At 47.6% G+C, this 12779-nt stretch overlaps 1 protein-coding gene across 1 annotated transcript in view; it reads left to right on the top strand.

Annotated features, from left to right (window-relative positions):
- Window positions 1-12779, top strand: part of LOC144269736 (ovotransferrin-like) — a 74261-nt gene that overhangs the window by 38709 nt on the left and 22773 nt on the right. The window contains exons 21-22 of the mRNA XM_077825534.1: window positions 1272-1349; window positions 3416-3498. Of these exons, the coding sequence (XP_077681660.1) occupies window positions 1272-1349; window positions 3416-3498 (161 nt within the window). The remainder of the gene's footprint in view (window positions 1-1271; window positions 1350-3415; window positions 3499-12779) is intronic.

Genomic DNA, 12779 nt, shown 5'->3' with positions numbered 1-12779 from the left:
GGCCGCTGGCATGGGCCCCAGGACAGCTGCCCCTTTTGCCTCCCCTCGCCCCCCCCCCAAAATCAGTGGCCCTGCCGGCATGGTCAGCTATGTACCAGCAGCCATTTTCTTACCAGTACGCTGTGCCGTGCCGTACCGGCTTACTTTCACCTCTGGCTGCAGCCCAGGTGCCAGAGCTTCACAGTACCTCTCCTTGTGCTCCCCAGGCTGCACCAGGGAAGAAAGCACTGGCAATCCCTGGAGAGTTGAGGTACTGTGCTGCTCTGTGGATTCCCACTGCCTCTACTCACTGTAGAAGTCCCAGCATCTGGGCTGCAGCCCTGCTGCCTGCAGGCACATTTCCTTGGCTGCAGCCCTACAAGTCGCAGGCCAGCGTTTCCTACCCTGGTTGCAGCCCTGCAAACGTGCCTTCCACTTACTGGCAACTGCTGGATAATGGCAACTTTTTGCATGCCACTGAGGGGTTGCTAATAAGCAGGATCTGGTGCACTTTGTTTTATTCCCTCTTGTTTGCAAAATGCTCCTTGAAACATGAAGATTAGAAAACCTATTTTTTTTCTAATTGGTACATTATTTATTCAGTTTTGAAAAGAACTGGAAATGATGATGACTTTGTAAATGCCTTTTTAAAACATGTATTTAAATCTATCACACTTTCCCAATCAGTTTGATTATAAAGTGGGCCAAATATCAGACCTATGATATTTTATTCTTTTGTTAAAAGAAGTCTCAAAGCTAAGTTCATCTCTTTATATATTCCTGTATTTCCATTACCTTGTTCTAAATGTTGTTTCATCCCTGATTTTAGAAATCAGGCTGATTAAACAACTGGTTCATACATAAGTAAAAGTTAATTATAGCTCAACACGCTGCTTTTTGTTTGCTTGGGTAGTCTTCAGTGTCCCTATTCTGTTTCCAGTAAGGCTGCTGGGATACAAAGCAAAGAATGTTTAGTGTTTTCTTGAGAAGAAACTGCCTACAGCATTGTAATTGCATGTCATTCTGGACTGTGATTAAGCATTAATGGCAGCTTTGAATTAGGCTTGGTGTTGGAGCCATTCATTTGGGGGGATGGAAGTGTTCCATGGAGATGAAGCCAGCCAATGTTAATTGATTGGGCGGTTCCTGGAATGATAGGAAACAATCAGTGTAACATTTCCTAAAACAGACAATTCCATCATTTTGCTGAAATTTCACTGAGTAGAAAAACCATTTTCTCTGAAGCCTGGAAATAGGATTGATTTTCCTCTGTCTTGTTTTATTTTTAATAGCTGTTAACAGGCACTTACCGAAACACCCAGACCTCCATAACTGATAGCTCTGCTGTTTACAGAGTCAGTAATGACAAGGTAAGCAGACACTGGTTTGGATTTTGCATAAAACTCTTGGGATGTGATGAGTTTGGTTGTGAGTTGGTGGCCTTGGAATTTACAGCTGATTACAGTCAGATTCTGCAGAGAGAGGCACTAGTCTCTGCGGTAGTTAAATGGAAGCTATCAATCTGATTTGGTATCTCCTCCTCCAAGCTTTGCCAAAGCTGGAAACCAGTCTGCCTAAAATTTCACTCGGTTGGTCTTAACCTGGAGTAGAATCTTTCTAGAGGGGCTGGGACAAATCCGTGATGGAAGGGCAAAGAGGGAATGGAGGTGTGAGAAGCTCAAGTGGGTTTCATTCCATTGTCAGTTTATATTTTTAGTTTCTTTGGCTCATTGTATCTTCAGAGTAGCAGCCGTGTTAGTCTGTATTCGCAAAAAGAGAAGGAGTACTTGTGGCATCCGATGAAGTGAGCTGTAGCTCATGAAAGCTTATGCTCAAATAAATTTGTTAGTCTCTAAGGTGCCACAAGTACTCCTTTTCTTTTTGCGTATCTTCAAAGTGGCTTGATCTAGAAACTACAGATTTGTTCCAGTCTTTTAAGGAGGTTGGTTGAGGGATTATTTAGATATTAAGAGCTGTGTTCATAAGCTAAATAAAGTATGCATGGTGCTGATGGGGCGGGAGTCATGAGAATGGAACCACATGAGGAAAGGGGGCTGGTCCAGAAGAAGCCACAAAAATCTCCAGCAAAACTTTAACCGTGAGATCAAGGGACGCTCTCAACTTGAAGTCTAGTTATTTAAGTCTTACACCACCCTTACGCAGCTAATATTTGTAAACTTATATTTTTCTGTTTTTAGACATAGATATTTTTCTCCTTTTTGTGTGAAAGGCCTATACAAATTTTAGGGCAGAGGCCCCCAATCTGTGGGGCTTGCTCCCCTAGAGGGAAGCTGAGGAATATTTAGTGGTGCATGGTTGGGCCCAGGCCAGCCCTCACCGGGGCTAGGGAGGGAGCGGCACCCATCTCTGCCCCTGCCCGCCAGCCCCATGCCCACCCCCAGCCTCAGCCCCCAACCCCTGTCCGCGTTCCCCCTCCCCCTGGGAGCCAGGGAGGGTGGCAGTGCCGCCGTCGGTGGTGGTGGTGGTGGTGTGGGGGGCAGTGGCGGCACCGCGGGTAGTGGTGGCATTGCTGGCAGGCTTCCTACCTTGCTCGGTGCCTCCCTGGAAGTGGCGACATCCCTCAGCTCCTAGGCAGGGGGGGAGGCGCAGCCAGGCAGCTCTGCACGCTGCCTTTCCCCTAAGTGCCGGCTCCGCAGCTTCCATTGGCCGGGAACCGCAGCTAATGGGTGCTGTGGGGGCAGTGCCTGCAGGCGGAGGCAGTGCATAGAGTGGCCTGGCCCCTCTGCCTAGGAGCCAAGGGATGTTGCTGCTTCCGGGGAGCCTCCATGAGGTAAGAGCCGCCCAGAACCCTCTCCCGCACCCCAGCCCTGAGCCCCCTCCCACACCCAAACTCCTGCTGCTGCTGGGGAAGGGGGGTGCAGTGGCCTGAGACTGCCCCAGTAGCAGCTGGTACAGTTGGCCCAGGGGCTGCCCGAGCTGCTCAGATAGCCCCTGGGGCAGCCGCAGGAGGCACTGCAGAAGTCACGGAGGTCCTGGAAAGTCACAGAATCCATGACAAACTCTTAGCCTTACTTGTAACTAGTTGTAGCAACACAAAACATGACCATGCTTGAGAACGTATGAAGTGTGTGGGGAAAGGTTCAACTAGCAGTTTAAATCAGCCTGGAGCTTGGCCTAAGAGAGAGAGAATTGTGATGGTGGTATGGGGGCCTCTTACACTCATGTATAGAGGCTGCCTATCAACAGCAAATAAGTGGGAGATTTGGGACACACATGCTGTAGGAGAAATGATGATACCAAAAGGGGCTGGGGAACTACAAAGCAGTCTTGTTTGCCGTGTAGGCCATGTCTGGCTGTAGAAGATGAACTGTCGTGTGTCTTGTTGTTACATATTTTATTACCCAGGCCTGCATGATCATGCATATTTGTGGATTAAATATTGATGGAACTGTTACTGCTTCTGGTCCATTTACAGGGCTCTAGTGTGACACTGATTGACCTCCCAGGCCATGAGAGCTTGCGACTTCAGTTCTTGGAGAAGTTCAAAGCTGCAGCTAGGTAAGTGGTTGAAGAATGGAGGAGATGGATGCTTCAGTCTGTAAATGGAGAGAGGCAAAATTATGATATGAAGGCTGGGTTGAGGCGTGAGTTCAGAGAGATTCGAGCAAATCTAGAGCCCCTATAAAGTGGTTCTCTTGTGCCCTGTGTTATAAGGTCAAAAACCAACGTGCAGCCTCCTTCGTTTCCTCCACCCTTCCATCCCCCGGAACTGCTCTGCCATGTCGGGGTGGGGGTAGGGCACAGGAAGAGGGTGGTAGTAGGCAGTAGGAAATGTGCATGGAACTGGTGTGTGCATTTCTGGAGAGAGTAGAAGGAGGTTTCTCTCAACTCTGCACGTAGCAGGTGTTGCTTCATACCATGATACGCAAACATCACACTGGCATCCCTGGTAAGGCAGCACCCCCACCTGTCCAGCACACTGACCCATGCTGATTTGGACAGGGGTTCAGTGCTGCCTTTGAGCAGAAAGTCATCTTTGATACTAAATCAACAAGGTTGCTTGTGCAGCGCCTAGACTTTCCTTGGAGGCCTCCCACAGTGCTGTTCGTGTCAAACCCTGCAAAGCTTACAATGTGGCAGCCAGGATAGCATAGCTGCCTGGCCCCCATTGTACAGGCAGAGCATGCAGGTAGCATTTAGCAGAATTGCATTCCCAACATTTTATTCAATATAGTCCAAGCTTCTATGTAATGGAGCAAATCTTAGTTCAGGGGACTTGCCCCAGAGGCAGCATAGAGAGAGCTGAAGGCAGTTTTTTGCTGGATTTTTGATACCAGCTTTCTGAAATACCACCAGGAAAGTGAACCCATCAAGATATATATATATTTTTTTTTAGGGGAGGGGGCACAATTGAGCTTTAAGAGTGGATCTTCAGCACCCCAAGTTAGTACAATCCGTGCTCCTTGGACTTCTCTCCTTTTTTAAAATCTTTTCCGTGCTAGTTAAATCCTGTACTTCTCCCTGTGTCCTGCTCCACAGCCTCAGGTAGTGGCCTGGGTTCAGACTAAGGGTGCGTTGGGAAATGACTTACTCTTTTACATTTCAGAATTAATGTCCGTCACTGGGAGGGTTGTCGGGTTCTCTTTGGTGGGGTTGATATCAGCTGATAACTGGTGGGAGTTGCTGAGCCATCCATACCATAGTGTTAGCAGGAGGTTGGCTATGCACAGGGGAAGAGAGCTTGCCTATGCTGCATTCACGTTGCTAATCTGCCCTAGGTGTTCCAGACCTGAGCTTCTGCCAGTGCCCCTCAATCATGATCTGCAGCTTTCCAGTTCTGGTTAATTTCTGAGCAGATCACCAGATGTAGGAAGTGGTTTGCTGTTGTAAACAAAGGGCCTCCAGAGGTCAGGCCAAAAAGTGGCTTTGACTTGGGATGTGTTCGGAACACAAGAACCAATTGCTGATGCATTAAACCCTCTGCCCTTGATGGTATTTCTTAGAGGGCTTTCCCTTCACCCTCCCACTTCCCTGGTTCTTGTCATGCAGACAGTGTGACGAAGTGGGACTGTTCTTAATGTTTTCTCTGAATACTGTGTAGGTACCTCAGTTTCCCCTATGCATTTCTTAAGGATCTAGGTGGTGGGATAAGGGTGTGTGATTGTTGCAGAGCCCTAGAGGGCGGGGTGATGCGGTCTGCACAGAGAATGGCCAACACCCTGTCTCCTGGCAACTGATGGTCTGGGCCCCTCCCCTGCAAGGTGCCAACTGAAGGTGTTGGAGAACAAAGAGATCAGGTGGCCTCCTGGCCCTGGGAAAGAGACAAAGGCCAGAGAAGGGGCTGGAGGGAGTCTCAGTTTGGAGCTGGCTGTGGAAATGGAGGGAGGCCCAGCACTGGGGTCTGGGCTCCCTACCCTCCCAAGATGGACCTGAGTGAGGGGTCCTGTTTTCTGTACCTACAAGCTCTGTTTTGGACTGTGCTCCTGTCATCTAATAAACCTTCTGTTTTACTGGCTGGCTGAGAGTCACAGTGAATCGCAGGAAGTGGGGGGTGCCGGGCCCCAACTCCCCCACGCTCCATGACAGATGGCAAGCAGCAAAAGACCAGAAGTCTGAAATGCAGACAATGCAATGTTTATTGGGGTTAGTTTCCAAGCAAGCATATTCCAAAGCCCTTCACACCAGTCGGGTGTGTCTCTGATAGACTGTTCCCCAGTGTTCCATTCCCAGCTCTGATGCCACAGAGCATTTACCCCATGTAAATCTTAAACATAGCGGATCTTAAACATAAAAAAGAAGCTGACAAGAAGTGGAAGGTTGGACATATGACCAGGGAAGAGTATAAAAATATTGCTCGGGCATGTAGGAATGAAATCAGGAGGGCCAAATCGCACCTGGAGTTGCAGCTAGCGAGAGATGTTAAGAGTAACAAGAAGGGTTTCTTCAGGTATGTTGGCAACAAGAAGAAAGCCAAGGAAAGTGTGGGCCCCTTAATGAAGGAGGGAGGCAACCTAGTGACAGAGGATGTGGAAAAAGCTAATGTACTCAATGCTTTTTTTGCCTCTGTTTTCACTAACAAGGTCAGCTCCCAGACTGCTGCGCTGGGCATCACAACATGGGGAATAGATGGCCAGCCCTCTGTGGAGAAAGAGGTGGTTAGGGACTATTTAGAAAAGCTGGTCGTACACAAGTCCATGGAGCCGGACGAGCTGCATCCGAGAGTGCTAAAGGAACTGGCGGCTGTGATTGCAGAGCCATTGGCCATTATCTTTGAAAACTCGTGGCGAACGGGGGAAGTCCCGGATGACTGGAAAAAGGCTAATGTAGTGCCAATCTTTAAAAAAGGGAAGAAGGAGGATCCTGGGAACTACAGGCCAGTCAGCCTCACCTCATTCCCCGGAAAAATCATGGAGCAGGTCCTCAAAGAATCAATCCTGAAGCACTTAAATGAGAGGAAAGTGATCAGGAACAGTCAGCATGGATTCACCAAGGGAAGGTCATGCCTGACTAATCTAATCGCCTTCTATGATGAGATTACTGGTTCTGTGGATGAAGGGAAAGCAGTGGATGTATTGTTTCTTGACTTTAGCAAAGCTTTTGACACGGTCTCCCACAGTATTCTTGTCAGCAAGTTAAAGAAATGTGGGCTGGATGAATGCACTATAAGGTGGGTAGAAAGTTGGCTAGATTGTCGGGCTCAACGGATAGTGATCAATGGCTCCATGTCTAGTTGGCAGCCGGTGTCAAGTGGAGTGCCCCAGGGGTCGGTCCTGGGGCCAGTTTTGTTCAATATCTTCATAAATGATCTGGAGGATGGTGTGGATTGCACTCTCAGCAAATTTGCGGATGATACTAAACTGGGAGGAGTGATAGATACGCTGGAGGGCAGGGATAGGATACAGGACCTAGACAAATTGGAGGATTGGGCCAAAAGAAATCTGATGAGGTTCAATAAGGATAAGTGCAGGGTCCTGCACTTAGGACGGAAGAACCCAATGCACAGCTACAGACTAGGGACCAAATGGCTAGGCAGCAGCTCTGCGGAAAAGGACCTAGGGGTGACAGTGGACGAGAAGCTGGATATGAGTCAGCAGTGTGCCCTTGTTGCCAAGAAGGCCAATGGCATTTTGGGATGTATAAGTAGGGGCATAGCGAGCAGATCGAGGGACGTGATCGTTCCCCTCTATTCGACATTGGTGAGGCCTCATCTGGAGTACTGTGTCCAGTTTTGGGCCCCACACTACAAGAAGGATGTGGATAAATTGGAAAGAGTCTAGCGAAGGGCAACAAAAATGATTAGGGGTCTGGAACACATGAGTTATGAGGAGAGGCTGAGGGAACTGGGATTGTTTAGTCTGCAGAAGAGAAGAATGAGGGGGGATTTGATAGCTGCTTTCAACTACCTGTGAGGTTGTTCCAGAGAGGATGGTTCTAGACTATTCTCAGTGGTAGAAGAGGACAGGACAAGGAGTAATGGTCTCAAGTTGCAGTGGGGGAGGTTTAGGTTGGATATTAGGAAAAACTTTTTCACTAGGAGGGTGGTGAAAAACTGGAATGCGTTGCCTAAGGAGGTGGTGGAATCTCCTTCCTTAGAAGTTTTTAAGGGTCAGGCTTGACAAAGCCCTGGCTGGGATGATTTAATTGGGGATTGGTCCTGCTTTTGGGCAGGGGGCTGGACTAGATGACCTCCTGAGGTCCCTTCCAACCCTGATATTCTATGTCCCCCTTCCCAGCTCGGACGCTGCAGAGCCTTTCCTGTGTCCCTGTTCCCATTCCCCCACCTTAGCAAACATGATTCCAATTTCCCCTCCACTTCCTGTTTGACCCCAGTTTATATAGTAATATTCTCAGCTATACCTTAACCAATCATTTTACTGAAATTTAACTAACCAGTCCTAACATATTGTAACATAATTCTCTAACCAAATATATCCCACCACCCTAATTAACTTACACCTAGCAAAATTAATTATACAGCAGACAGAAACAATTAGAGAACCAGACAGATTAACAATAGAAAAGAGGGGGCCATAAAGAGAAAACCCTACGGAAATGACTGTTTCACAGCCACAACCATTGATAAATGATTTATTGCGAGACAGGATGCTATCAAACAGTTTTCTTTACTGTTTCTTCATCTGGTGGTGATGGGCACTGTCAGGACAGGATCGTCTTCCTAATAGCCCGATACCACCTTATTCAATGTGAAAGGTTTGGGATGTGAGGATGTGACTGTATGCTCCCCAGCTTTTAAGGTTGCCCCTGCTGCTTAGCCAAAGGCCTTAGCCTAAGAGCAAGGCCTCAGACTATCCTAGTGAGAGAAGGCCCTTACATAGGAGGACTGTGATTTTGATCCTTTGTTTTTATACCCCTGTAACTAGCTAAGTGATAAACATACGCCTAAGTTCTTGAAGTATAGGCCTTTGCAGGCAGGCCTGAATATCTATATTCTAACAGTACTGTCTGTTGCAGCCGTTCAGATAAGGAATTCTACTAGTCTGTCACCTCAGCCTGTCAAAATGTATTCTTACCTTCTTGGCTCCCTGGTGTTAAATGCAAGCTTGCTCAGACATGAGACGTGGTGGTGGGGGTAATTGTAATCCTAAACAGTGCTACCAAGAAAGAAATCTCATTCTTTCTGGTGTTCCACAGCCAGCCTGCAGGCCTACTTCTTCTCGAGCCCTGATCCCCAGCAGTAGCTAGGAGAAGCCCTTAATGAATGTACATTACTAGTTCTGTGGCTGACGTGAATGGCATAGTTGCTTGTTTGTAACTTTGGTTAAAATTTTTATTAAAGTGTCCAGGCCTCCTACCTCCTCTTCTATGAGGGGCTCGTGTTTCCCATTGTGCATAGTACAGAGACTGTCCTAGTAAGGGAGCATTTTTTTCTATCAATCCTCTGGGAAACCTGCTCTCAAAGACAAGATACTGAGTTAACGGCTAATGGCTTCTTGCTGGGTGGGATGTGTTTTAGTTATCCAAGTCTGAGTTTGTGGTCAAGAGTGGGATAATGCTTATTTAGAGAAATACAAGCTTTTGCTGGGACTGTGAGACTGGGAAACCCATAGACCACTTGTTGCAGTTTTATCTTCTGAAACCACCCTTGTAGATTCTGATGGAGAAAGATACCAAGAACTCAAGACCCTAATGACTCAGGAAGGTCACAAGTCCAAAAAGGAAGTTGTTTTCTCCTTTGACCCTTCTTATTCAGTGAAGGGGACGTGGTGATGTCAGCACTCAGGAGAACCTTTAGCCACAGAGCCCCACAGCTCAGCAAGGCGAAGAGCTAACTTGCATGTACTGAAATGCAAATTAGATGAGGAGTACTTGTGGCACCTTAGAGACTAACCAGTTTATTTGAGCATGAGCTTTCGTGAGCTACAGCTCACTTCATCAGATACATACCGTGGAAACTGCAGCAGACTTTATATATACACAGAGAATATGAAACAATACCTCCTCCCACCCCACTGTCCTGCTGGTAATAGCTTATCTAAAGTAATCGTCAGGTTAGGCCATTTCCAGCACAAATCCAGGTTTTCTCACCCTCCACCCCCCCACACAAATTCACTCTCCTGCTGGTGATAGCCCATCCAAAGTGACAACTCTTTACACAATGTGCATGATAATGAAGTTAGGCCATTTCCTGCACAAATCCAGGTTCTCTCACTCCCTCACCCCCCTCCAAAAACCCACCCCCATACACACACAGACTCACTCTCCTGCTGGTAATAGCTCGTCCAAACTGACCACTCTCCAAGTTTAAATCCAAGTTAAACCAGAACATCTGGGGGGGGGGGGGGGGGAGGAAAAAACAAGAGGAAATAGGCTACCTTGCATAATGACTTAGCCACTCCCAGTCTCTATTTAAGCCTAAATTAATAGTATCCAATTTGCAAATGAGTTCCAATTCAGCAGTTTCTCGCTGGAGTCTGGATTTGAAGTTTTTTTGTTTTAAGATAGCGACCTTCGTGTCTGTGATTGCGTGACCAGAGAGATTGAAGTGTTCTCCGACTGGTTTATGAATGTTATAATTCTTGACATCTGATTTGTGTCCATTTATTCTTTTACGTAGAGACTGTCCAGTTTGACCAATGTACATGGCAGAGGGGCATTGCTGGCACATGATGGCATAAATCACATTGGTGGATGTGCAGGTGAACGAGCCTCTGATAGTGTGGCTGATGTTATTAGGCCCTGTGATGGTGTCCCCTGAATAGATATGTGGGCACAATTGGCAACGGGCTTTGTTGCAAGGATAAGTTCCTGGGTTAGTGGTTCTGTTGTGTGGTATGTGGTTGTTGGTGAGTATTTGCTTCAGGTTGCGGGGCTGTCTGTAGGCAAGGACTGGCCTGTCTCCCAAGATTTGTGAGAGTGTTGGGTCATCCTTTAGGATAGGTTGTAGATCCTTAATAATGCGTTGGAGGGGTTTTAGTTGGGGGCTGAAGGTGACGGCTAGTGGCGTTCTGTTATTTTCTTTGTTAGGCCTGTCCTGTAGTAGGTAACTTCTGGGAACTCTTCTGGCTCTATCAATCTGTTTCTTTACTTCCGCAGGTGGGTATTGTAGTTGTAAGAAAGCTTGACAGAGATCTTGTAGGTGTTTGTCTCTGTCTGAGGGGTTGGAGCAAATGCGGTTGTATCGCAGAGCTTGGCTGTAGACGATGGATCGTGTGGTGTGGTCAGGGTGAAAGCTGGAGGCATGCAGGTAGGAATAGCGGTCAGTAGGTTTCCGGTATAGGGTGGTGTTTATGTGACCATTGTTTATTAGCACTGTAGTGTCCAGGAAGTGGATCTCTTGTGTGGACTGGACCAGGCTGAGGTTGATGGTGGGATGGAAATTGTTGAAATCATGGTGGAATTCCTCAAGGGCTTCTTTTCCATGGGTCCAGATGATGAAGATGTCATCAATATAGCGCAAGTAGAGTAGGGGCTTTAGGGGACGAGAGCTGAGGAAGCGTTGTTCTAAATCAGCCATAAAAATGTTGGCATACTGTGGGGCCATGCGGGTACCCATAGCAGTGCCGCTGATCTGAAGGTATACATTGTCCTTAAATAGAGACTGGGAGTGGCTAAGTCATTATGCAAGGTAGCCTATTTCCTCTTGTTTTTTCCTCCCCCCCCCCCCCCCCCCCCCCCAGATGTTCTGGTTTAACTTGGATTTAAACTTGGAGAGTGGTCAGTTTGGACGAGCTATTACCAGCAGGAGAGTGAGTCTGTGTGTGTATGGGGGTGGGTTTTTGGAGGGGGGTGAGGGAGTGAGAGAACCTGGATTTGTGCAGGAAATGGCCTAACTTCATTATCATGCACATTGTGTAAAGAGTTGTCACTTTGGATGGGCTATCACCAGCAGGAGAGTGAATTTGTGTGGGGGGGTGGAGGGTGAGAAAACCTGGATTTGTGCTGGAAATGGCCTAACCTGACGATTACTTTAGATAAGCTATTACCAGCAGGACAGTGGGGTGGGAGGAGGTATTGTTTCATATTCTCTGTGTATATATAAAGTCTGCTGCAGTTTCCACGGTATGTATCTGATGAAGTGAGCTGTAGCTCACGAAAGCTCATGCTCAAATAAACTGGTTAGTCTCTAAGGTGCCACAAGTACTCCTTTTCTTTTTGCGAATACAGACTAACACGGCTGTTACTCTGAAACCTACAAATTAGATGGTTGCTCTCTGTAACTAGGTTGTCTGGATGGTGCCCCCTTGTGGACTCTCTGGGCAAAGCTTGCCATACTTCAGGTCCTCGCAGCTATGGGGTCCTGGTGCCTTAGCCCTCAGGCTATGACATGTTCAAGTTCTATCCCCTTTCGGGGGTGTCAGTGTTCAGAACGAAAAGGAAAACATAAGACTTCAGAATGGGTGTGTTGGGAGCATCCTGCTTCTCTGCTCTGGGCTTGTCTCGGGGGGCTAGTCCCCTTGTCAGTCCCACCCACTACATGGCTCGTCTAGGCAGCAAGCTGCCTTATGCTTTTGGCTGGAGTCAGGCATCCCTCGTCCAGGAAGAAGCAGAGCCCCGAGTTGGGCTGGGTTGCCCCATTTTAATTCCCTTCTCCCAATCTGACATTGGCTGCAGGTAGAGCGGGGTGAAGTCCAGTGGATCCACAGGCTCTCCTGAACCCCATCATTGCCCTTGTGGCGCAGAGAGGCCCAGTCACGCTCTCTGTTTGCAGCAACCTTCTGCGGGTGGTAACAGGAATACGCTCATGTCTGCCCAGCTGTATGGGCCTGGCTCCAGCCTGAGGGGGAAGATGGGGTGGTCAGTTGATGCAGCAGCCTTTCACCTGGTCCTGGGTTCAACTGTGGCATGGTCAGGAGTGAAAACACATTTGATAATCTTATTCTCGTACCTGCTAGCACAGTAGGCAGCTTCTGCTGCGAAGTGGGCTGGATCGAATGGTCGGAAAGTATTACAGGGGACTATTCTGGAGAGTAAGGGAGGTGAATTTACCTTGGTGCCTCTCTCCATCTCTGGCTTGAGGACTTTTCCAGGAGAGCATCCAGCACAGCTCAAGAAGGACGCCTCAGTCCGGATTTGGGTGCATCCTGTGTGGGCCCCCATGGAAGTGACTGTGACGTTGCACTCCATATGTTTATGGAAATATGCTTATGAGTATAAATATAATGTAACTGGAATATGCCTTTTGCAAAAGGTCTCTTGTAAGGTATCATTACAAAGCTTATAATCTACTGAGTGTGTTCATCCTATTTGTATGAATGTATCATTCTGGTATCTGAAGCTAGAAATATGAAGTATTACTCTGAAGTCCTATTGTAACTATACAAAGTGTGGGCCATTAATGGTGGTTTGGAATCTTGATGGCTCCCATTAACAAGGACAAT

Source organism: Eretmochelys imbricata, chromosome 9 (genome assembly GCF_965152235.1).
Source record: "Eretmochelys imbricata isolate rEreImb1 chromosome 9, rEreImb1.hap1, whole genome shotgun sequence".
Taxonomy (NCBI): Eukaryota; Metazoa; Chordata; order Testudines; family Cheloniidae; genus Eretmochelys; species Eretmochelys imbricata.
The sequence above is the reverse complement of the archived record's forward strand: the minus strand, read 5'-3'. Positions and strand labels throughout refer to the sequence as shown.